Source organism: Sorex araneus, chromosome 1, assembly GCF_027595985.1.
Source record: "Sorex araneus isolate mSorAra2 chromosome 1, mSorAra2.pri, whole genome shotgun sequence".
NCBI classification, from domain to species: domain Eukaryota; kingdom Metazoa; phylum Chordata; class Mammalia; order Eulipotyphla; family Soricidae; genus Sorex; species Sorex araneus.
The window spans coordinates 376,315,055-376,342,453 of NC_073302.1; the positions used below are offsets into that span (position 1 = coordinate 376,315,055).

The 27,399-nt window shown below is 36.1% G+C and overlaps 1 protein-coding gene across 2 annotated transcripts in view; it reads left to right on the forward strand.

Annotated features, from left to right (window-relative positions):
• DGKB (diacylglycerol kinase beta) overlaps positions 1–27,399 on the forward strand; it is a 743,388-nt gene that overhangs the window by 206,181 nt on the left and 509,808 nt on the right. For both annotated transcript variants that reach the window (XM_055124198.1, XM_055124199.1), the window contains 6 exons: positions 3,605–3,654; positions 5,450–5,524; positions 9,921–10,040; positions 21,169–21,286; positions 24,667–24,755; positions 24,838–24,954. In XM_055124198.1, coding sequence (XP_054980173.1) covers positions 3,605–3,654; positions 5,450–5,524; positions 9,921–10,040; positions 21,169–21,286; positions 24,667–24,755; positions 24,838–24,954 — 569 coding nt within the window. The remainder of the gene's footprint in view (positions 1–3,604; positions 3,655–5,449; positions 5,525–9,920; positions 10,041–21,168; positions 21,287–24,666; positions 24,756–24,837; positions 24,955–27,399) is intronic.

Below are 27,399 nucleotides of genomic sequence, written 5' to 3' on the forward strand. Positions count from 1 at the left end.
AGCCATTGTTTTTTTGCTTAGTGTTGTTCTTGTCGATCTATCCAGAGGTGGTAAGGCAGTGTTGAAGTCTCCAACTACTATCGTGGTGCTAGTTATGTCCTCCTTAAATTCTGTTAGGAGTTCTTTTAAGTATTTAGCTGGTCGTTCATTAGGTGCGTATACATTTAAGAGTGTGATTTCTTCCTGTTGTACATACCCTTTGATGAATAGAAAATGACCTTTGCTGTCCCTTATGATCTTTTTCATCCTGAAATCTCTGATGTCGGATACTTGTATGGCCACCCCCGCTTTTTTGAGGGAATGTTTGCTTGCAGAATTGTTTTCCATCCTTTGACTTTGAGTCTGTGTTTGTTCTGGCTATTCAGATGTGTTGTGTTTCTTGTAGGCAGCAGAAAGTTGGGTTTAGTTTCCTCATCCATTTTGCCACTCTGTGCCTCTTGATTGGTGCATTTAGACCGTTAACATTAAGAGGAAATTATTGTCATGGGATTTTGTGCTTTTTCAGTAGGGTTTGTTGTTCTTGTAGGTTTTTTCCTTGTCTTATAGTAGCCCTTTGAGTCTTTCTTTTAAATTTGGTCTTGAGTCTATGAAGTTCCTGAGCTGTTGCTTCTCCATGAAATAGTGTATGGTTCTTTCAAGTTTAACTGAGAGTTTAGCTGGGTAAAGTAGTCTTGGTGAGGCATTCATTTCATTAAGTTTTTTCACTATATGTCACCATTGTCTTCGGGCTTGGAAGGTTTCTTCTGATAGGTCTGCTGTGAATCTAAGGGGTGTTCCTTTGTATATGATCTCCTTCTTTGATCTTGTTGCTTGCAGTATTGTGTCTCTATCCACGGTATCCCATCATTCTGACTATGATATGCCTTGGGGATTTTTTTATTTGGGGCCCTTTTAGCTGGCACCCTTCTTACTCCTTGGATCTGGATGCCCACATTCTCTATCTCTGGGAATTTCTTAAGAATGATGTCTTTAATTGTGTTTTTTTCATTGGGATTGGTGCCCTGTGCTTCTGGTACTCCAATGATTCTTATGTTGTTTCTCTTAAGGTCATCACCTAGGACTCTAATTTGCTCTATTGCCATTGAGGTTTTTTTGCCATTATTTGTTGTTGCCTATATGCTTTCTGAAGGTCATCTTCAAGCTCACTGATTCTGTCTTTGGCTGTAGTCATTCTACTATTTAGGGCTCCTACTGAGTTGTATATTTCATCTACTGATTCTTTTAATTGTGTCACTTCTGTTCGTAGCTTTGAAATTTCTGCTCTCATTTCTTCCTGGATTATCGTGGTGGACTGTTCCAATGCTGCATCCATATCCTCCCTTAATTTATTGGATGTTCGTTCCATAGTTGCTTTGAGTTCGTCAACCATCTTCACGATTTCCTCTCTGAATTTTTTATCTGAGAGGAGGTTGTATTTCTGTGAAGTCCCTGCTGAGGTTTCTGAGATCCTCTCTTCCATCTCTCCTGGTGGCGGGTATTTTGCTGTTTCTTCATGTTGTTATGGGCTTTACTGTCAGGTGCTCTCCTTAGCTTGAGAGGGGCCTCAATTGAAGACGTGGCGCTATGATCTTTTCACAAAGGACTTTATGTGTAGCATGATGTGTTCACTGACAGAATTTGTGAAATTAGGATAAGATAGGCTAGTTGACTATTAATATATAGTGACTAAGATGACCAGCGTATTCTACAGGGGAATAGATCGTATCGATTGTGGCCAAAGCACATTGCATGGAATGGAAGAAATAACTGGCCGCATTAGAGGCTACTTCTCCAGAAGGAAGCCTCGCCCCCTTTTGAGGCCACGCCCCCTGATGTGTGGACATGTCCCTAACAACCTGAGCAAGAGGAGGAGGGGGTCAGGGCCGCTGCGAGGTGACTGAGAGGCGTGAGGTGGGTCTGGGGGCTTCAGAGCCCCAGACCTCTGCTGGGGGCAATCTGAGAGCTCCTTGACAGGTCAGCGGGGTCTTTATCCAGCTACTTATTTTGGGGTCATCACAGGGTTTGTCCATGACCATGTTCTTACCTTACTTAGGCACTTACACTATTCCTTTTCGATGCCGGGTAGCTTATATCTTGCCCTACGTTCATCCAAGTCCCTTGCAGGGATTCCTGTTTTGGGGTGTTAGGAACTATGGGTAATTGAGGCTTATGCCAAGTAAATATGATGAATGCCCAGGAGTAAATATTATTCAGAGTCAATTAACTCCCATGTTACAAAAACATAGCATTGTCTTCTTGTGTCTCTGAAGAAAAGACATTGCACTAAAATAAACTATGCAAAGGACATAAAGGAAAGAGAAAAGCATTATTTCACTTACATATACAAAAAAAAGTATCCTTAGAAGAATTTCACTTTTCATGTCACATCGTTTGGGGATAAAAGTGATTAACATATAGGGGAAGAAGAGCACAAAGGAGAGATTTGAGATAAATGCAGAGGATTTGAAGTGCCTGATGGAATTGCGTGTGCCTCAGGAGCACTGTGGTGGGAGTCACTCAATAAACCAAAGCTCTCCACAGGAGAAAAATGAGCAAACCAATGTTATCTAACACTTAGTTTTACATGTTATATATAAAATCATATCTTAACACTGGTTAAATATATAATCACTGTTAAATATAAAATGTTAAAGATAGATAATGATCAAGGTAATTGCATAATTATGCCTATTTTTCTATGTTTTTATTTAATATTCCAGACCTTAGACATTAAGATTCTCCAGAAAAATATAGAAATACAACACAGGCCTTCACTTCCACGTCTCTATTTTTACAGCTGTTTCATTCTTTATATAAAATTATCACCTGCAGTCTCTTGGACAATATCCTAGTGCTTTGGAATATACAAACTGAATCTTACATCCTTTGGGGACATCAGAGCTACTTTCTGAACTCACTGCCACAGAGTGACATTCTCCTCTTACTCAATTATTTCAACGAATGTTATATCCCCCTAAGAAAGTACACCTCAGATAAAAAGAGCACCATTATTGTCCCCAAATAATGCAGTCTTTCTCTTCTTATTCTCAATCAGAAATAATTTCTGTGTTTATACTAATCCTTTCTTTCCCATTTTACTTTCATGCAGACATCCTGTTGGCCTGTATTTAATTAATAGCCTGTAGTTTCTTATAGGCATTTGTGTATATCTCCACTTAACCTTCACAACAAGTATATCTTATGACAGGATGGTTATTGTCACTTACAGAAAAGAAAACAGACTTTAATTAAGCTCACTTAATAGTGGATAACAGATTTCAAAAGATAACTAATTTTCAGACCATTAAATTAATTGTTTTGTTTTATGCTTTTTGTCTTTAATCAGAATATTTACACTTTTTCTCTTATTCTTCTATGTAATGATCCAATAATAATGTTGAAACAAACAATACTTCTTTGTATACACCTATATAAAATAAATTCAGTTTACTTTATTATATAATATTTGATTATTTTAAATTTATTTGAGAGATGGTATTACAAATAAATTACTTTGAGTTGGGAGGGATTTAGTATTTTTTAATAAGTGTTCAGTAATATGCATGATACTAATATTGATCATACTTGCTTATAATATTTTTCTCCACATTTCTTTTGTTTCTAGTTATGTTTCGCCTTTATGACACAGATGGAAATGGCTTCCTGGACAGCTCGGTAATTTTTTTTCTTCAAATTTTCTGTGAAAACTTCAATGTAGTTTGTTCTGGAAAAAAAAAGCAATGAATAAATTTATAGCTATTACCACATAAGGCATGCTTAATATAATTTCCATGCACTCACATAGCATTTTTATCATCTGACTCATTGAAAGAGAGTGGTCTTAGGACCACTCTTGTTAAGATTATAGTTATTCTATTGAATAACTTTTGTGTAAAACTTGCCTTTTTATTCACTGGGCTTAGTTTTGAAACAAAAGACTATAACCTTGTCTGAATAAAAGATAAGAGAAGTTGAAACCCACAAAGACAAAATTATGTGTAGAGTTGAGATTTTCTTTTCCTAAAATTATATCCAGGAATTCAAGCCTTAGTTAACATTAAGGCATATATGAGAAAAAATATAATCAAAATATTAGAAACACATGCACTACATGGCCCTAACCTATAATTTTCAAAGATCTATTCTTTAGTATTATCTTCTCTGGTAGTCAGAGAGATAGTATAGTGGTTTTTGCCTTGCACATGGCTGATTTGGTTTTAATCTCTGGCACCCAACAACAAATTAGAAAACAGTTTTATATCTGTAATCAGATAAACGTAGATGTATTTGTGTTATTTCTGGAGCAACCTATCTTACATAGACAACATTTTTACTGTTATATTTCTTTGTATGTGTGGTACAAGGGAGTATGAGACCAGTTTCAAAATAAGCTTCAGGATATCAAAATATAGTATCTCTTCAACCCTGTTTTCTGAATTTAATTCAGTGAATACTATTTTTCTTTTTTGTTTGCTTGTTTCGGGACCATTCCCAGCAGTGCTCAGAGATAAGTACTGTCAGGTCTCGGGGTGGTGCCCCAGATCTAACCCTTATCTCTCAGGTTCGCAAGGCACGTGCCTGGCTCACTATACTATCTCTCTGGCCCTCAATTCATGAATAGTAACCACATATATATGATAAGAGATTTGAGGACAATTTTTATTACATGCTATGATGTTTTACTCTCATACATTGAGTTATACTACGAAACAACACTTGTTGACTAAATTTAAAATTACTAGGATTTACAAATTACCTAATTTTCCCTGCTGGTAGGGGTAAATAAAAACTTTAAATAAATAGGTATCAAAAGGTGTTCGTTTTACCATCTTATGCACTTACTAGCAGTTCTTCAAAGATCTGATGTCTGACCAGAATAATGTTAAAATTCAAGCAGAAATTCTTTTTCTTCATAAATAAACTCTACATTCACTAAGCCTCCAGACCTTGACCCCATGCACCTCTTTAGTAAATCAAATTTTCTCAGTCAATGCCCTTAGGAATAAGTATACATCCGCAGTGTGTCAGAATAAAAATAAACCTCTGAGCACCCCTGAAGCCGTTCCTTTCATCCTTCCACACCTGTTTACCAGTCAAGGGGCAGAATGCTCAGGGATTTTTAAAAAATCACATTTTACAAAACTATACTTGATCACTTTTTCACCTGACTCTTCTTTCCAAAGAAAACCTTTTATTTTTTCTTAAAAATCTACTGGAATAAAGTCTTTCATTATATAGTTGTGCCCTCTCCTGATGAAGATTTCTAGACAGAATGCTATAAAATAATGTTTTATTTAGGCTCTTCTTTAGTGTAATAATGTTTCAGAACTACAAGGAATATATAAAATATATGTTTTTGTAAAATTGATCAGATGGTTTCTTTTAGTTGTTGGGTTACATATTGAATAAAAGTTTCCTATAAGAAAAAATTGAGGAACATCCTTCTAATCATTATCTCTCTTTACTTCAGGAGCTAGAAAATATTATCAGCCAGATGATGCATGTCGCAGAGTACCTTGAATGGGATGTCACTGAACTTAATCCAGTAGGTATATAAATGGTTCTAAAGGGTTTAAATTCTAGAGTAACCCTTTCTCTTGTCTGTTTTTAAAAATTTTAATATATTACTTTTATTTGATTTTGTCTTTTGATAACTGTAAATTACTATTTATAGTTATTGGCCAAAGTGGATTCTGAGAAAGACAGGTATGCATGGTGTACTGAGACTTACAGCAATGGCTTTTATTCTTCCTTCCCACCCAAAGCAATTAATTTGAAAGGTAATTTCAAAGAAGCAGCTTATGGACAGTGTTAAGATGATGCCCTGCACTGAACGGGTTAGATTGATGCATTTAAAAATGTATTATTATTTTTAATAAGTGGAATATTCATTGTAAAATATCCAACATAGTCATTCTAAAATAAGATGAAATTATGAATAAGATAATAATTTTATTTGATTTGGCACATTGTACTTGTTCTCTTGTATATATATATATATATATATGTTAATCTGAGTTTTATAAAATTATCTAAAGAAATGATTAGAAATTGAACTCCCATTTGACCCAGCAATACCCCTCCTGGGAATATATCCTGGAGAGGCCAAAAGGTATAGTAGAAATGACATCTGCATTTTTATGTTCATTGCAGCACTGTTTGCAATAGCCAAAATCTGGGGAAAAAACGGAGTGCCCCAAAACAGATGAATGGTTAAAGAAACTTTGGTACATCTACAGAATGGAATACTATGTAGCTGTTAGAAAATATGAAGTCAGGGGCTGGAGCAATAGCACACTGGATAGGGCGTTTGCCTTGCAAGCGGCCTACCTGGGTTTGATTACCAGCATCCCATATGGTCCCTTGAGCACCGCCAGGTGTGGTTCCTGGGTGCAGAGCCAGGAGTGGCCCCTGTGCATCGCCAGGTATGACCCCAAAAGAAAAAAAAATATGAAGTCATAAAATTTGCATATAAATAGATCAACATAGAAATATTATGTTGAGTGAAATGAGTCAGAAAGAAAGACACAGACATAGAAATTTTGCACTTATCTGTGGAATATATTGTAGCAGAATGGGAGACTAACACCCAAGAATATTAGAGATAAGCACCAGGAGGATTACTCCATGACTTGGAGGCCGTCCTCACATGCTGGGGAAAAAGGCAGTTCAGATAGAGAAGGGACCACCAAGTAAGGGGTGCTTGGAGGGCCGGCTCAGGATGGGAGATGGATTCTGAAAATTGACTAAAGACCGAATACGATGGCCACTCAGTGCCACTATTGTAAACTGCCACATCCAGCAGGAGAGAGAACAAAAGGAAATGCCCTGTCACAGAGACAGGGTTGGGTTGGGGTTGGTGGAAGGGATACTGGGAACATTGGTGGAGGAGAATGGGCACTGGTGGAGGGATATAAAAGAAATGCAAACATGAAAGTTCATAAGTTTGTAACTGTACCTCATAGTGATTCACTAATAAATTTTTTTTAAAAAAGAACATATAGCTACTTATTGTCAATAGATTTCGGTCAAACACAACTTTATCTAGATATATATTAAAACATTTGATTAGAAACTTTGATATAGGCTATAAGTATTCTTTTGGAGAGACTTGAGGAGCATTGTTATTTTTATTTTATTTTTAAAACCCACTTATCATACATAAATAAATAAAATACTGTAGCACTGTAATACCATTGTCCATCAATTTGCTCCAGTGGGCAACAGTAATGTCTCCATTGTTTGACTTGTTGTTACTGTTTTTTGCATATAGAATACATCACAGGTAGCTTTCCAGGTTCTGCCATGAGGGCAGGATACTCTCAGTAACTTGCTGGGCTCTCTGAGGGAGATAGAGGAATTGAACCCAAGTTGGCCGCATGCAAGGCAAACGCCATACCTGCTGTGCTATCACTCCAGACCAAATAAAATACAGTAAATTTTTATTAAATTATTTACATTTTATATGATTCATAAGTCTATGTTTTAACCACTGCCCTTTTTAAGTAAATAACAACATGGTAATGACATGATTATGTGATAGAGGTCAACAAATACCATTTCTCTCTCTTTGCAAAATTTTGAGAGTAAAGTAAAAGACCCATATACCATTCTTGCTGGGATCGGTGTCAACTGGTAAATCAGTTGGTTTTCTTTAGGAGCAAATGTGGAAATATATGTGCTGTGACAACAAAAGTAGCAGTTATTATTAATGGGTTACAATTTGTATATAGAAAAACCAACTAGGAAGTAGAGTAATATATTTTGTTCTATGAATATTCACCTTATTACTGTTCTAACATCAAGAAACTTATTAGTTGTTACCTTTTTATTATGTTATTTTTTCTTATAAATGAATTCTGTGGAAATTATTTATATATCAATAAAATGTCTTGTCCTTAATAGGAAGATGAAAGGAAGATGGTACTTTTCTATGAACTTTCAAAGAAGAAATAAGTGCCACCAGTTCCCCAATGAAATGTTTGGTGATAGGAAGATAAGTGGGCCAGATAAAAGAATGATTCTCTTAGAAAGGAAACAGTTGGTAGCTGACTAATCAATGATGGCTGTATCACTGTATCACTGTCGTCCCATTGATCATCAATTTGCTAGAGCAGGCACCAGTAACGTCTCCATTCGTCCCCGTCCTGAGATTTTAGCAGTCTCTCCTTGCTCATCTTTCCCATGACTGGAGACTCTTTCAGGGCCAAGGGAATAAGACGTGTTATTCTTACTGTATTTGACATATCAAATACGCCACGTGGAGCTTGTCAGGCTCTTCTGTCAATGAGGACTAATATTTGGAAATACAAATACTCAATATAGAATATTTATCAGCAAGTCTGCTGCTCCAATAGATAGTTGAAATAGTAGAGAGTGAAGGTAATTCACTTACCTTGGCATAGAGATTGCTGTCATAGCAACTGCTGCATCCTGCCTAATGATTCAACAGCTGTTTCCATTTTAAGCAAATGTTTGCACATGTACACATTGTCCAGCCCAGATACCCAGATAAGTTTGCATAAGTGAATAGAGATGAGTGAACAGCTGACTTTGATGATTTTGAAAAGGGAAGACTAAATGTCCTTAGAAAAAGCTTTTAATAAACTTGCCCAAGCTCTAATTCTTGACATTTTAGGATAGCATGATACCACTAGCCATCTGAAGCAAACATTCTATATTTTAATTTTCTTTTAATTTATACATTTCTACAACTTAACTCGAGTGGCAGAACATGTTAAGGAGGCGCTATTCCTTTCTTCAAATTGTTTCCTGTCTTAACTTTTGAACATGATAAAATAATTATATCAGCTGTATTTTCTTCCAAGAAGTATCTTTCTTTTCATTATTGATAGGCAATTTTATTTTATTAAAAAATGCAATAGATATAATTCAGGAATTTTTAGGCAAAGCATTTCTAATGTACATCAAGTATTTTTCTTTCATATTTTTGTTGTAAATCTCCACATTTCTTTTTTTTTTTTTTCAAAATTGGCATGCCCATGTTAGAGTCATAGAAGTGAACTAGTTTTCTTTATTAGAATTTTACCATATTTCCATTTTTGGTGTAATTAAGTGAGAAGTACTTTCCTTTCCAACAGTCAAAAATGATAGATATAAAACTCCCATATAATTCTACCTGTAACCAGTGACACTCTTATATGATATTTACTGTTTCTGATAGATTTTTTTATTAGAGTCATGATTTACAAAGTTACTGATAGTTGTTTTAAGAATACAATAATTCAACACCAATCCCTCTATGAGTGTCAGCTTTTCTGTACCAGTGATACTTTTTGAAAATAACTCTATGCATGTAATCATCTTAGTAACCCTCAATATAAAATACTGATATTAGAGTTGTACTACTGAGAGATAAATGTATTACAAGTGCTGTGGAGAATATTTCGGAAGTCTGTACAAATCATCTTTAGAAGTCTAATAAAACTGACTTGAATGTTTAGCTTGTTAGCTCTATTAAGTTCTGATAGGCAATTAAAATAAACTTAATTCCTTACCCTTTACCACTTAGCAAAGAATTATTTTAGCTCTTTGCCATGAAGTTAATTTGTGCAGACATTACCCAGCATATATTTGAATTAAAAAAATAAGTTGGAGAAAGCAATTAAAGACTAATTTCACCTTTAAATTAAAGATACATTCTTGTCTTAACTGCACCGTTCCATGACAAAAAAAATTTAGGAGTTTAGCAATTATTTCTAAAACTTTATCAGTGTAAGCAGTCACGGTATGAAAATCAGAACAAAGCCACTCTTTCCTCAGTATTAGGATTCACGTTGTACCAAATTACCTTGATATGTTTTGAATCTCTCCACTTAGCTGTGAGACAGTTTTTTATAGTCAATTTAATGCAATGCTGACTCTTAGGAGACTCATTTTGTTGATTCACGGCAAATTTTCTATCCTCTCCTCAACTGCAGATCCTTCATGAAATGATGGAAGAAATTGATTATGATCATGATGGCACAGTCTCTCTGGAGGAGTGGATTCAAGGAGGAATGACAACAATCCCACTTCTCGTGCTTCTCGGCCTGGAAAATGTAAGCGTTTTCACAGGGGATGGTGATATTTGAGGGAACTCAATGGGCAACTGTCACACATTTTGATAATACCTTGATCTGACAATTTTCTATCATTAACTCTGAGCTAAGTGGCTTGTCCTCATAACAAGTACACCAAGGTGCAGTTTAAACATACCTCCTTATATAGTAAAATGTACCACAACATATTGATTACATTTAGGTAAATACTTTGCTAAAAACAAAATCATGAATATAAGTCATATGGTTTATAGGTAAATATTTCTATATCTCTAAAATGAGTAAAGCAATGTTTCCTTGTAACGGGTGTTATATAGTATATTACATTGTATGTTTGGTAATGGTGCATTTGTCTTTGTTGTAAATATTTGAATGCTTGCGGTGAAGACATCGCACTACAGTAGAGCTCATGCTAGCATTAGCAATGTCCAGAATTCCATCCCCAATGCCACTCTGGTAGCTCCTGCTTGATGCCTGAATAGCATCTCTTTGTTGGTGCAACACCGAATCACCGCCCTGAACACCAAAATCTCCAGACCCACACCGCTGGGCCTAACCTCGCAGAGGGTGTTCCTGTGTCCCAGAATCCCACTGGAATGACCCATCTTTAAAAATTATGTGTTTAATATACTTTCTGACAAAAAAAAATAAGTGTGTGTGTGTTTATGTAAAGACTATTGGAAGAAAAAATGGAAAAATTGTGTTATATTAGATCCTAGTAACTGTTTCTTAGAATGGGAATTGTATATTTTTCCTTTATGGTTTTGTTTTGGGGCCACACATTGTGGTGCTCAGGGCATATTCCTGGCTCTGCACTCAAGGATCCCTCTCAGTGGAGCTCAGGGGACCATGTGGGCTCTTGGGATTTGTTCAGGCACATGCAAGACAAGAACCCTACCCACTCTGCTCTCTCCATCCAGGCATTTTATACATTTTAAACTAAAAATCTGGTTTATTCCAGGAACTTATGTAAAGTCTGATACAAGAGAATAAAGAAACATGCCTGAATAATAAGCACACAAATTGTCCTTTGCCATTTAAGTACCACAAAGGTATCAGAAAATGACTTTTGTTTGTTTGGGGGTCAAATCTGGCAGTGCTCAAACCTTACTCCTGGCTCTCTGATTAGAGATCAGTCACTCCTCTGGGTGCTTAAACGGGTTTAGGGGCTCCATCCAGGTTTGACCTGACTGCAAAACTAGCACCATATTCCCTATATTCTCTCTCCAGTGCCTAAAATGATTTTCTTTGCAAACTATCATTTAGAAAATGTTTGCAAATTTATTTATATTCTACATATTTTATACATTTGTATAGTCTAGATATTTTTTCAAGCTAGGAATATATCAAAATATTAGGGATAAATGTAGCCTACATTTTAATTAATATCATTCAAGGACTGTCTGATTTAATGAGATACTATCGCATGTATAAAAGTGTTGTAATAAATTAGAATAATCAAAATTGATACCAAAATGTAAATGCAATTATCATTCCACCAGGCTCACCACAAAGCCATAGGCATTCAATAGTTTCTGCAAGAGAATATAATGTTTTCTGCTTTGAAATCAACATAGTCATTCTAGCAAAAATAGTAGGTGTTGCTACAGCAACTTTATGAAAGAAAGGAAAAATTTGTATATTCACTTAGTGGGTTCAAAAATACATAAACTCAATTTTTAATGAATACAGGAATCTGTTGGTGCTACTTACAACAGAAATTTTAGTAAAGTTTGATAGCAGAAAAAAGGTAGTAAACAGTCAGCTACTACCCATAGCCAGTGCTTTAAGAAACAGAAGACATGATTTCTGAACTTGGCTTTTTTCTATACATTCCTACACAGCTCTGGGAGAATGACCCTATTCAAGGGCCTGCTTTTCATCTCAAGTAACACATTTAAGAAAATTGGTACCTCTTAGAAAGATCATTTGTTCGTGACATTTGAGATTCTGAGTTGTGATAGAAGTTGGCTGGGAAAGTTTGTGAATCCAAATCAAAGAAGAACCAAGAGAATAGAAAGGCAAGCTCAGATTCCTAAGTCCAGTTTCTTCTTGCATGAGGCTGACCCCAGTTCCATATAATGAAAGCGTATAAACTTTACCTTGAAAATTCATTTAATTTTACAAATTATGCTACTCCATGATAGTATCCTTCGAGTTTCATCAAGTCTCTGATTTCTAATAATTATGAAGAGAAGAGAACTTTTTATAAAATAAATAAAATCTTTTCATAGTTATAGCAGGATAACATTGTGACACTTGTAGTGGAGTATCACTTAGATAGTTTCATAGAGATCTATAGATACTCACAGGGATATTTCATTCATTCTGCAGTGTGCCTGTAAATTGTCAAGTGATACACTAGGTCTGGTATGTCAAAGTTCCTATTTTTGTTGTTGTTGTCTGTCTTTGGGCCAGACCTGGCAGTGCTCAGATTTTACTTCTACTCTGTGCTTAGGGTCATGCTGTAGGCTGAGAGACCAGATGGATTCCAGGGATGGAACCTGGGCAAGGGTCCTACCTGCTGTGTATTTTCTCCAGCCCCCAATTCCCGATTTTCATGTCGGAGACTCTTTAGCAATGGGTACTATGGTAGAAATAAATGTAATGAGGACCATATGGCAATAATAAGGTCCTACTAATGTTTAGAGGATAGGATATTTGAGATAGAAATGGAAGAAGTTTCCACAGATGTCTTTAATTTTTTTCTCTTTTTTTAATTGAACCATATTGAGGTACACAGTTACAATGTTGTTCATGATTGGTATTTAGTCATATAATGTTCCAATATGGACTGGAGGGATAGCACAATGGGTAGGACATTTGCCTTGCACACAGCCGACAGGGTTCAAATCCTCCGCCCCTCTTAGAGAGCCTGGCAAGCTACCAAGAGTTATCTCGCCCGCAGGGCAGAGCCTGGCAAGCTACCTGTGGTGTATTCAGTATGCCAAGAACAGTAACAACAAGTCTCACCAATGGAGACGTTACTGGTGCCCGCTTGAGCAAATCAATAATCAACCGGGATGACAGTGACAGTGACAGAAATGTGGTCTACATATTTGGAGTAAATGCAAATATTTTTAACATGCCACTTCATTGGTTTCTATATAGCCAGCCAGTAAATATTTCAAAGAAATGATAATTCTTTCCTGTTAGTATTTGACAGAATGATTACACCTAATTTTATTACTACATATATGTTCGTGTCCACAGTTAAAATATATGGCTTTGAAGTTTAACAGGGAAGACTAGGCTTTCCACGCAGTGATGAAACTATTCTCCAATGCTGAGCTCCCAGAGATAACCACTAGATGGCAGGGCTGCACTATTTAATATTTATAGTCAACAAATAAGATCCTCTTGTAAAGAACAGTTCTTGGAGAAATACCCATTTTTTGTCACTTTTAAACAAAGAATAAGTCAATAATATTTTAAATTTTCCTTTAATAACATATAAGGTATATAATAATGATCACATAACAGAGTGGGATAAGTTTTTATTTTATTTATTTATTTATTTATTTTTATGTGCAGGCCAGGTGAGGCTGTTAAAAAGCAGGAATGACATTGACTTTTCAAGGGCCTTTTTTCTTTAGTAATTGAGATTTATCTCCTTTTATAGAGAGAGTTAATGTGTTGTGTTGTTATCTGTAGATATTTTGGACCCTGGTATCAGTTTTTCCGTCCCAATACAGCTCTTAGTCCCCTAATCTTGCTTATCAAATTGCAAGTCTAAAAGCTTTAAATTGCATCTGATGGCCATTCATCACAGGGCTTGTCCTATTATGTTGTCCTCTGTATTCTTGTCTAGTATCAGTTATGAGTTTGGGGAATAGAGTCTGATAGATGGTGCATGTTAAATACCACAGTGGATTAGTAAGGGACTGTGGTAGATGAGCCAAATTGCACAGATGACAATATTGTCCTGGGATAGTAATCCTCAATCCATTGCAAAGAAGAACTACTATGGTTTCACTGTCATTTATTTTCTATAGCAGATTTTAAAAAGCTATTCAGTTTTAGACATTATCAATGCTGATCCTATACGCAGAAATTTAGTTATCAGGACTAGATTCTATACAAAATGTAGAGAATGAGTGATTTTCTTTCTCTTAAAAGCAGTTCTTCCAAACTTCATAAAACTCCAGAGGAAAATGGTACTGTGTTGGTGTCTCTTGCATCTCATGGAAAAGTGAGAGTTTGAGTGCATATGTGATTTTGATCCTGAAAAAAAAAATGTAAACCTGAGATACATGTTCTTCCCCTTCCTTCAGCATTCATCTCACTGAACAGTTATTTTTAAAGAGCATATCCATTTGAATGCTTTTTTTTCCTGTAAGAAATAACTAAATTCTAGAAATAAACTGTCAGTTATTGCTAAACTTTGTCAGTAGAGTCAGAAAAAAAAAAGTCAGGCTGGGTGGGCCATGTGGTCTCTCTTGCAGCTTTTCAATTCTGCAGCCGAAGCACAAAGCAATTACAGACAATATATAAATTCTGGAGCTTGGTTGTGATGCAATAAAACTTTATTTACAAAAACATATTGCTGGTCATATTTGACTCAAAGTTCTTATATACTGACCGCTGATTTATTCACTTATTATTTTGTCAAATTATAACTACAAAGAATCTACATTTTATCCTGTTAGTACAAAGGAAACTAAAGCCTTTATTTAGCTTAGCTAGATAACCCAAAGAAAAGACAAGTACTAATGAAGAGAGAGTAAGTAGCCATAAACTTAATTAAACTGTGCTTCCGCCTAGCTTTATTAACTAATTGGGTTAATTTGTGCCTGGCACTCATCTCTGTATATATAGAAAGTTGTTAGTCAATATTATTCTTTCATTTTATTAATAGTCCTTCAATTTATAAACTTTTCCGAAATGAACATTACAATAATATTCCAGTGCATAAAGTCTATAATTGTGTATCAGTGATAGATTTTTCTAGATTTTCAAAGAAATTTTTTTTTTTTGCCTTTTGGGTCACACCTGGCCATGCACAGGGGTCACTCCTGGCTCTGCACTCAGTAGTTACCCCTGGCAGTGCTCAGAAGACCATATGAGATGCTGGGAATCGAACCTGGATCAGCCACGTGCAAGGCAAATGCCCTACCCACTGTGCTATAATCACTCCAGCCACCAAAATTTTTTAAAAAAAATTATTAAAATAAAGTTTCTAAATTCAAAATATCATAAAATCTAGAGGTAGCCATTTAGGTCAGAGTATAATGTAAAATTAGCAAACTTAACTTTTTAGTTTTGTCCCTACTTCCAACTTTTTAAAATCTTTAAATGTGTGTATATATATGCATATGTATGTACATATTTAATGTAAATGTAGCACTGTAGCACTGTCATTCCCTTATTCAGAGATTTGCTCAAGAAGGTACCAGTAACGTCTCCACTGTGAAACTTGTTACTGTTTTTGGCATATAGAATACACCATGGGGTAGCTTGCCAGGCTCTGCTGCATGAGTGAGATACGCTCGGTAGCTTGCTTGCTGGGCTCGCCAAGAGGGACGAAGGCATCGAACCCTGGTTGGCCGTGTGCAAGGCAAACGCCCTACCCGCTGTGTTAACGCTCCAGATTAATATATATTGTGTATATATGTATATATGCACGAATATATGTTTATGTACACATTTAATATAATGTGCATATATTATATATACACATATATTACAGGTATATACATAAACATAATGTGTATTGATACACATGTATATACACATATATCACATATATGCACATATACCTAAACATTTAAAGACTTTTAAAGGTCTTATGTGTATGTATGTGTGTGTGTGTGTGTGTGTGTGTGATTATTTGATTATGGTCCCTGCATGAAGTTTAAGCGTTGTAATTAACTAAAATATTTATTTTTCATGTTTTTATTTTTTACCTTATGCTGTAAAGGTAATCAATTTGATTCCTTTTCTAGTGGAATGTGTTTATAATGTTTCCTGATGAAATTCTGTCAGTAATGGAGAACAGATATGGAGTATTAAGAATAGGCTACATTGCATTTGGAAAATGAGTATTTTTATTTTTAATTTAATTTGATTAAGAGTGGTTTTGCCCCTTCTATTTTGCTCAATAGAAATAAGTTACAATGCTGAATAAAGTTAGCAATTATTTTGATCCCAGCTAAGGTCATTCAAGGACAGACCTAAGTAAAATTTAGGGTTTTTTTTAATTTTCATTGGAATCTTGACTTGCACAAAGGATTCCTACCTGGCAATATGATCTAGGGATCACATTTTGATATCAGCTCCACTGAGAATTTTAAAATCTTTCCTGCCTTGATTTAATGTAGCTTATCATTTGTCTTAAGAACAATTTTTTTCCATACTGTTCTAATATTTTGAGACCTTGAACATGAAAATGAAGCAATTTAATTGTCCCTATTATTTAATGAGTTGGAATTAATTTGCAACATTAACTCTTCTAAGTGTTATAAGTGAAGCCAGTTGAATCACAGATATTGTTAGGTATGAGAAGGAGCATTTTGTCTTTGATGTTCATGAGATTTGTTGTTAAAGTCTTTAGAGAAAAATTGTGTGCAATAGTTCTGGTTTATGCGAACATTACCTATGATATTGAATGCACTGAGGAAGAGATAAAATTGTCTAAATCACTAGGGTCACAAATTAGCTTGCAGCAAATTCTAAAAAGCATGATTCTCTTTGAAATGCACACTTGACTTGGGGATTGAAAGACAAGGGGTGTCCAGGAGCTCTGACTTACTAGGAACTTCACTGAGTTTATATTTAAGCCTGTTTAATCAAAATATAATTAAATTTATCCCCAGTGAAGTTTAAATACCAGAAATAATTTCTATTAATAGTAATAGAAATGTTCAATAATGAAATGGAAGGGAGAAAATTTTTATGAATAAACTTTATATAAACCTTCAAAGTTCCCTTTCAATGTTTTTGACTGAAATATTGGGCTGTTACAAAACTCAACCCAAGGATGGCAATAATATTTGCTGTTTATATAACACCCGTCTTCAGAAGAGCTACACTGACTTCATAGGTATTGGATAATGAAACCTGACACCCTGGCCTGGCCAGGGAAAATGGGTACTTTGATTTTATTAGGGGGAAAAATAAGAAGCAAGGTGAAATAGCTTATCTAGATTTTCACCATTGGCCAGGACTGAAGACTTCCATCTAGCCTGTTTATTTTTTTTCATTTGATTAAATTCCTTCCTATGATAACAAATCTATATTTGCAATAAAAGTACTAAGATGCCTACTCTCTACTTGCCTGATGCAATATATGAAGGGAAGATTTTCCCCCTCCCTTGCTAAGTTTACCAATAAGACAAACAGGATGAGACCTGAAAATACAGATAGTTGGAGTATAATTTGCACTGCTGAGAAGTAGCTGGCTCCTTGTTTCAATTTCTTCTCTTAAAGTCACATACATATTTCATCCTTTGCATATTTTGGCAATGTATCCGGCTAAAAGCTATAAAGCTATTTAATTTGTTTTTTGGTAAAGCATTTTATGTCAGGGTAATAGATTTATGTATCAGTTGCAGCCTGTAACATGGCTAAGTATTCTGATTGACAGAACACCCACGTTCAGACTTGTTTATTTTTTGATAAGGAAAATGCCAGCTAACTTAGTCCATATGTGCTCTTCAACGAGAGGAGGCTTATTCACATGTAATGGACAATTGCTTAAAAATAAAATGAGAAGTATTAAAAGAATGGTTATATGTATTAAAATTATATTTTTCTTTCTTCCCTTTCACTTCAAAAAGTTTCCAAAGGATTTAAACGGCTTAATATATGAGTATGATTTTAAAATATTAAAACTCCCTCTTTAAAACCCCCCTCAGGATATTGCATTCTTAATTGGAGGATTATACTTTTAAAGAAATAGACAGATTTAGAAAATGTTGCATTGTTAAACAAATTGTTAAACAAATGAATGAACTTCTTCTTGAAATTTTGAAGATACTGGAAGTTTTATGGCTTAACACAAAACTTGACCCAAACCTGGCTTTGGTCTGTATTAAGCGATAAACATAAAAAATATATTTCAGAATCTATTTATCAACATTTAAAAAAAATTCAGGACTAATTTCTTTTGAAATTCTCTTAACTCGCCTTCTTTTGAAATGTTTTGGTTCATGTTTCGGTTCAGCCCCAGCAGTGCTCAGAGCTTCTGGTGGATCTGTGTCCAGCAGGCAGTGCTTGGGGGGCCACATAAAGAGCTGGGGATAAACCTGGCTTAGCTGCATGGAAGGCCAGCACCTAACCCTCTCTATATTATATCTCCACCCTAAGAATGTTATTGGGCTGGAGCGATAGTGCAGCAGGTAGGGCGTTCGCCTTTCACACAGCCAACCCAGGTTCGATTCCTCCGCCCCTCTCGGAGAGCCCAGCAAGCTACCGAGAGTATCTCGCCCCCACAGCGGAGCCTGGCAAACTACCCGTGGCATATTCGATATGCCCAAAACAGTAACAACAAGTCTCACAGTGGAGACATTACTGATGTCCGCTCGAGCAAATCGATGAGCAACAGGATGACAGTGACAGACAGTGACAAGAATGTTATTATTTTTTGGAGATTGGGAGTGATTGGGCCACACCCTAATGTGCTCAAGGATTAATCCTAACTCTGTGTTTAAGGATCATCCATGGCAGTCCTCAGGAACCTATATGTGTAGCCAGGGATCAAAAGGGGGTCAACCGCAAGCCAGTCAATTGCCTTTACCGTGTAATGTCTTTCAAGGTCCAGTGTCACCTTCTTTACTCTTTTTGTGTAAAACTTACTTGTACTATGTCCAAAAACTGAACTAGGCATTGATAAGAACTGTGAACTGTGTGATATTTGACTGACTTCCAAGTTCCCAAGATATCTTGCCATCATTCTATAGAGATTTGCAGAGGACTCCTGGGCAAGAAATAAGATCATTGTTCATTCATAGCAGAGCATGGAGTAGGAGCTTTCTACTGCCTCAGTTCTCCTGACACAAGAGGTCTCCCAAGGGCCATGCAATTGTTCGAGTATAACTCAAGCAGTTGTTCTGCATAACAGCAGAACTTGAAACCCCTGATTTGGAGAAATTGAACTCTCTTAGAAAGTTGAGAAAGCAAGCTTCTTAATCTTTGCTTAGAAGATAATATTTTTAGTTTACTGATCAATACACCTTCCTTCTCTCTTCTATTTCCCACGGTGGTGTTCAACACCTTTGGAAAAAAATAGATTCAGGGAAAAAATGATGGTCTGCTTCTAAAATGTGCGGAAATTCAAGACATAAATAGAGAATTATCTCTCAGGAAGCAATGTCATTAATATTTCATGTTATGATGCAAATCTGACATTTCTATTTCCAATGTAAGAATTAGTTACTGAGTATTTAGTCTGATACTAAAGATCTAGTGGGTTCTCTCTTGACTGGTAATAGGCAAAGGTGGCTAGCAAACACAGTATTTCATCAAGATAAATAATGCTATTAAGGCATTTATTTGTACAACTTTTTAAGTAAAATAGATTTATTAAATAAATTTATTTAGAAATATTATGTGGAAACATAGAAAAAATGATGGTCAAAATGTTCAATAGAGAACAGAGGCTTCTCTCATATGCAAAAAGCCTGTTGTACCAATATAAATAATATAAATTAATATATGATATAATATATACTTTATACTGTCTTCATAGAATATAGTAGATGTATAAAAGTTCTTTGGTGAGTTCAATATTTATCACATATTGACTAGCCTAATATACTATGATCTAATAGTTTAATAGAACTAATGCATGATATTACTAAAATTAATCTGACTGATACAATTTGATGAGTAAGATACTTTGAATGTTAATGTAAAAGCTATGCTAAATAAAGTAGCACTGTAGCACTGTTGTCCCATTGTTCATTGATTTGCTCGAGCGGGCACCAGTAGCGTCTCCATTGTGAGACTTGTTACTGTTTTTGGCATATCAAATACGCCACAGGTATCCCGCCCACCGGCAGAGCCTGGCAAGCTAAATAAAGTAACTATAGATAATAACTTCAGTTAATATATTTAAACTTTGGGAGGCTGAAAGAAAGCACACCGGTTAAGATGCATACCCTGTGTGTGGTTATCCCCAGTTTGACCCCTGGCGTCACCTGGTTCCCTGAGTATTGCCAAAAATTGCACTGCTGGGTGGCCTAAGTTTTTCCTATCACTTAAGTACCCAAACAGCATCACATCGTCAGACCCTCTTTTGAACTGACATGATAGCCCGGTGACAGATATTGTCTACAAGGTAACTTCTGCATACTGATTGGGAAACCCACAACAAACACAGCAGAAAAAGAGAAAAAAATAGATTAGATTTATTTTTTTATAAAGAATTCATTTTACTTTAAGCAACCAGTGCATATGCGAATGACCCCTATTAGAAAAATAGTGATTATAATAGACCCAGAGTTTCACTGAGAGGAGTAAGGAATAATTGGCTTGCTAAGATACAAATGAACATCAGTTCACAGTTTCATTGTGGTAAGTAACTTTAATCATTACCATTGATAAATACAACACTCCAAATTTAATGTTTTTGCCTCCTTTCATTGAGATTAAAATCATTCATATACTGCACAGTGAAGCAAATCAAAACTACAATGTAATTAGACCCTTAAATTATATTATTGTGCAGCTTGTAAGGAATATAACACACTTTATTCCTTCCATCCAAGACATCATGTTTAAGGCTTTCCCTTCCACAGGAGTGTTCATTTGTTGTTTTTGGAATTGCATGCAGTGCAGTGTATTCAACTGCAAAAAGCAGACACATCCCTGTTCTTAGGGATGCGGCAAACAAACGCAGCTCTGTCTGTCAGGTCGTTATCCTGGTTTGGGACATGTGGCTGAACTGTTGACATTAGACAAGAATTTGCGGGTTGCTATAGCACCCCGGATTTGTTAGCAGGAACTCATTTCGCTAGACCACATGTGTTTTTGTAGACTCTATGGCGATCTTGGAGAAAGCTTGGAGATGGAATAACAGATTGCCATCAAATGCTTCAGTCCAGCTCTACATTTTATTGGCACTTACATATCCCACTGTTTATTTCATCGAGTGAAATCTGTTGCTCTTACGTCCCGTCCTGTGCAGAACGTGAAGGATGACGGGCAGCACGTGTGGAGACTCAAGCACTTTAACAAGCCAGCCTACTGCAACCTGTGCCTGAACATGTTGATCGGCGTGGGCAAGCAGGGCCTCTGCTGCTCCTGTGAGTGTCCGGACAGGGGAGGAGGAAGTCCTGGAGTGATGCTCTTTGCGCGTGGGTCCGAGGAAGCATCCGGCTCTCTGCACTGATGTTTCCCGGCACCGTGTTTCTTAATACTTAGGTCACTCTAGTTTTAAGCTTATTCAAGTGGAGGAAACTAATTTTCCAAAACATCTCGGTGCGCATGTTCCGATTTTTATGTCATTTCCTCCTATGTGATTTCATGTGTGCCGGATTGCCATTTCTTCTTGGAATAATATTATGAATATTTCGCCTGTCTCTCCTACTAATATCATATCCCTTATTTGTCTTTTTTTCTCCTATGTGTTGCTTTACTTACTTCAACTTGTACCATTTCTTCCGTTCCTAGAGATGTTAACATTAGTCGATTACCAATTTGCATTCATGTTATGAAACCGTAAGAGATAAACACTGATCTGATAGACCAGGTCCATTCATTTTAATGCCACCATGAAGAAAGTTTTCATATACAATCAGTGGATTTCAGAACCCAAATCATTGCCAATTTATGATTCTAGGTTTTTGGTTTTTGATATTATTTGGGGACATAGGGTGGGCCACACCTAACTGTGATCAGGAATTGCTCCTGGTCCTGTGATCCCAGGAACATTCCTAGTGGGAATAGGGGACCGTATGTGGTGCTGGGGTCTGAACCCAGATCATCTGTATATAAGGCAAACATCTTGCCAGTTGTGCTGTTTCTCTGGCACGTAAGCGTTATTTTTTATCTGCATATCAGTACACTTAGCAATTTTCATTTTATTACATTGAGGGGTTCCCATTAAAATTTTCTGATATTGTGTATAACACTTTATAAAACATTATTAATTTTTAATTAACATATGTGGGTTTTTTTTCTCTCCTCAGGCCTTAGGGATTACCATAGGCTCTGTGCTTATGGATCACTACTGGAATAGCCTGGGGGGGCTATTTGAGAGTTAGTCTCAGGCAAGACTAGTGCTTAACCCAGTGTAATGTCTCTCAGCCCCATCAACAATGCATATGTCTAAGAAATTTATGTTCCCAGAAATATTTGGTTAGACAGAGAAAACGTTATATTCTCCTCAATAAAGTCTAATGATCTCTTGGTCCAGCAATTTGTCCATCGGCATCTTTTCCTGCCACGTCTAGAATTAAAGAAACGGTCAGATTTATTGGAAGTATCTATTTTACCCATTTAATTCTAAACATTTTTTTTCTGACTTCTATGTAGTTAAGTTTTCAGACAGCATTCATTTGTGTAGTGTATTTGGGAATTGACATTTTCTTGGATTTATTATTTGGCATTTAAAAAGCCATGTTTAGTGTCCTATTCCGATCATTTTTTAAAAGTTCTTCCAAGTTACCCACCATTTTCTTAGTCAGCACTGATGAAGACAGTATACCTTTCCTTCTGCACGCTGGTAATAAGGGAGAGAGCACGGTGGGCAGCTGCGGTGGAGGGAAACAGGTACTCTGGGTCAGGGTTTCAAGGTAAAACACTGCATGCAGGTACCCCTCATTAACAATACTGTATATGACCAGGCCTCAAATAAAATTCACTTAAAATGCTAATAAGTTTCTTATTTTCTCTATGTTATAGTGCTTAGGGTTGTAGTAGCTCCATGGAAATGCCATGTGTCACTAGAGGGCACTTTCTGCGGTATCACTGGAAGATTAGTTACATTCCAACTTTCTTCACGTACAAAGAAAATATTTTGATAGGTTTTCTTATTTGAAGAAAAATAAGTTTTGTCAGGTTATACTCCATTAGGTGAACTATCACATAGAGAAAGTCACTGTCATTGTCACTGTCATCCAGTTGCTCATTGATTTGTTCAAGCGGGCACCAGTAATGTATCTCATTGTGAGACTTATTGTTACTGTTTTGGCATATCCAATACTCCACGGGTAGCTTGCCAGGCTCTGCCATGCCAGATCGATACTCTTGGTAGCTTGCTGAGCTCTCTGAGAGGGGCGGAGTAATCGAACTCTGGTTGCCCGCGTGAAAGGCGAATGCCCTACCACTGTGCTATCACTCCAGCCCATAGAGAAAGTAAGAATTTTATTAGAGTTTTAAGTGAATTTTATTTGAGCCTGGTCATATACAGTATTGTTAATAAGGGGTACCTTGCATACAGCGTTTTACCTCCAAACTCTGTCCCAGAGTTCCCTGCAACACGGCTGCCCACACAGTGCTCTCTACCTTATTACTGGCATGCAGAAGGAAAGGTATATTGTCTTCGTCAGTATTGACTAAGAAAATGGTGAGTAACTTGGAAGAATTTTTTAAAAAAATTTATTTCAAGCAGTGCCTAGTTTTCTATTATTTTGTTCAAAAAACTGCCTATTTGTTTTATTTTATTTTCTATATGCATATTCATTCATAACTCTTAATTTGAAATGGGTTTTTTAGCAAAAGAAATTTGTTAATGATCCTGTTATATTAAATTTTCAGCTATGACATACTTTTATTTTTATTGGATTATTTTTGTGTGTGTGTGTTTCGGGACACACTCAACAATTCTCAGAGCTTATCCCTGGAACTGTGCTCAGGGATCACGCCAGGCACAGTTCACCAACCATAAGGGTTAAAACCCAGGTCGGTCTTATGAAAGACAAACACCCTACCCACTATAATATCAGCTGCGTTAGAGATACTTCTAAAATACTAATAAAGTATATTTTAATTTTATCTCACATTCTATTTATTTATACATTTGTGTTTAGATACTTAACATTATGTGTATATATGCATACACACACATATATATACATATATATAATAGGCTTTCTATTGATATTGTTCCTTTTAGACAAATAGTGACATGAGGATCATCAAACGAGGGATAGACTTGTAACAAAGGTCAGTCATGTAGGATAAAGCTCTTCTCTGTAAATAGACTAATCAGCCATTTAAGGTTTAGATAAATCAATAGACAGAATAACATAAGCCCGTGTGCTTCCCCCATGCTCACCAGCTGCTCTCATGCCTATACTTTGTAAACTATAGATCTCTTTTTTTTTCTAACAAATGACACTAGGCCATTTGGCAGTCATCAATTTGCCTTTAATATTTTTGTCATCTGGGAATTATTGTGAAAAATTTGAGTGAGGCCTGATTTAATTAAGCATTTCCTGCCAAGCCATGATAGAAGAGTCTTGGTTTTTCACATGCATAATATTTCCTGTGCTAATTGGCCTTTTGTAGTCCATGATACAAACAGTCTACTTGGACTTTTCCTTGATGTGGCTGATTGGATTGATTAGGGAGCAGTGGCTATGAAATGAGGTTCTGTTAATGTCATTCTTTTCTTATAAAATCTCCATCAAAACTGGGATTAGCTCTGATTCTGTGTGTGTGTGTGTGTGTTTCCTTTCAGTTTGCAAGTACACAGTCCATGAGCGCTGTGTGGCTAGAGCGCCTCCTTCTTGCATCAAGACCTATGTAAAGTCCAAGAAGAACACTGATGTAAGTGTGTGTCTGCGCTTGTTCTCTGAGGGTGGTGCTACTGGATGCCTCCTCTGATACCAATGTTCTTATTTTGTTCTAGGTCATGCACCATTACTGGGTTGAAGGTAACTGCCCAACCAAGTGTGATAAGTGCCACAAAACGGTTAAATGTTACCAGGGCCTGACAGGACTGCACTGTGTTTGGTGTCAGATCACAGTGAGTAACACTGAAAAACACATCTTCATTCGCAATGAAGGCTGTGTGTCCCATGCATTGCAACAACTCTATGCTGAAAGTTTGTTCTGAAGGTCAGATTAAATACATTTGAAGCCATCTATGCATCGTATTTGGTTCCCAGAGGGATAAGGACGAGAATTAAATTTGTCCTTGTAGAGTCCAGAATTTTAGAGCTAATGATAACATTAAAGATGATGCCATCACAGAACTTCCACATTGAGCTGTGTGGAGCTCTAGGAGTAACCGGAAAGGACTTAGAAGTCACACAAAAGAGTGTAGGAAATGAAGGTAGGACGCAGACTGGGTGGAGCTCAGATGTCTCTTCACCCACACAATTTTGATAGATTTTTCTATTTTAAGTATTGTAAATTTATTTTAATCACAAAATATCGGGGCTTTTAAGAGCAGGAAAATAAGCAATGTTCAAAGACATAGTTTTGTAGTGAAGACACAAAGACAAGCAAATTGTCATTGATTGAATGGGTAGATAGAGAATTAAGTGGAGCCATAATTTAGTTCTTTATGCTTCTAAAAATCCACTTTTACTTTCTGACAATCATGTTGGCTTTGCTCTTTTAGATAAATTATAAATTGACGAACCAGGTTTTGATGTGTGTGTATGTGTGTGTGATGTGTGTGTGTATTTGTATGTGATTAATGATGTTTACATTTGAGCACAAAAGGGAAATAAATTGGTTCTCCTGTACATTAAAACTCCATCCAGCTTGCATAGTAGTTAAACCTGCTTCAAGTAACTTCTGGAATACATGAAGCTGTTAGAAATGTTACCTCTAGTGTTTCATACTTTACCTGTAGAAATTATTGAGAATGTACAATACCAACAGTGGCTCTTTGAAAACATAGTATAAGTTTTAAGTGACTATTTTGTTTCTTCTGTTTCTTTTAATATTGTGCTGGAGGTTTTTTGCCTATAGTTCTTACTTTTGTGGAAATAAAACACTAGAAGTTGCAAAATCAGCAAAGTAGATAACTTCTGTAGTTTTTTTTCTGCCACAGTTCATTTCATTTTTATCCTTAAATACATATAGAAAATGGAGAGAACTAACTGTAACTTGCATTTCAAAAATGCAGTTAAGGACATATTTCAAATAGGCACAGTTTATCCCAATTGTTTCAGCGATTGGTTAAATTTTATTTAGAGTAAAATTTTCTCAATTTTGAAAGGTAGTTTTTTTCCTGAAGTGTTTGGTTATTATAATAACTTTTCTAACAGTTATATCACATATTGTTATTTAAATTTATGTCTTATGATCACAACTATTTCATCTTTAAAATTTCATACTCACTAAAATTATTTGTTGTTTTTCTAAGTACCTGTAAAAATATTTAATTTTTGTTCTAAAGATTTTGTTTGTTGTTTTTGTGCGGGGGGGAGGGGCACATCCAGTGGTATTCAGGGCTTACTCCTGGCTCTGTGCTGAGAGATCAGTCCTGGCAGGACTTGGGAATCATATGTGGTGCTGAGTCACTGTCACTGTATCACTGTCATCCCGTTGCTCATCAATTTGCTCGAGCAGGCACCAGTAGTGTCTCCATTGTGAGACTTGTTTTACTGTTTTTTTGGCATATCGGATACGCTTCGGGGAACTTGCCAGGCTCTGCTGTGTGGGCTAGATACTCTTGGCAGCTTACCAGGCTCTCTGAGAGGGGCGGAGGAATAGAATCTGGATTGGCTGTGTACAAGGCAAGAGGCCTACCCGCAATGCTATTGCTCCAGCCCATGGTGCTGAGTGGGGATTGAAATAGGATCTTTAGCATGCAAGGCAAGAGTTCTACCCACTATTCAATTGCTCTGGATCCTTGTTTTTAGATCTGGTAGAAGACTGTCATTTTTCTTATGTAGCACATATTATTATATATTTTACATAAACTGAATTTAAAGAATATAAAATATTTTAATTCTTTATGTAGGAAATCATCTTATTTTATTCATGAATTTCAAAAATAATGTTCTAGATCTATTGTTTTATTCTTTTATCTTTTTTAAAAATAAAAATATTTTATTTTTATTTATTTATTTTTTTGCTTTATTGTGTCACACCTGGTGATGCATAGGGTTTACTCCTGGCTCTGTGCTTAGGAATTACTCCTGGTGGTGCTGGAAGAATCAATGGGGATGCTGGGGATTGAACCTGGGAGGCTGCGTGCAAGGCAAATGCCCTATCCATTGTATTATAGCTCCAGCCCCCCACCCTCCACAAACAACATATTTTAAATATGCAGGAAGGCTGAATGCTAAAACATGTTCATTGCTACCATCTAGTATTCATTTTTGAGAAACTTTTGATTTGATTCATCTTTCATTAAATTAATAAGCTCTATCTATAAATCTTTTGCCCATTCCAACTACAGAATTTACTCTCTTCCAAGTAACCCTTGTTAATGGCCTCATACTGATAGTCA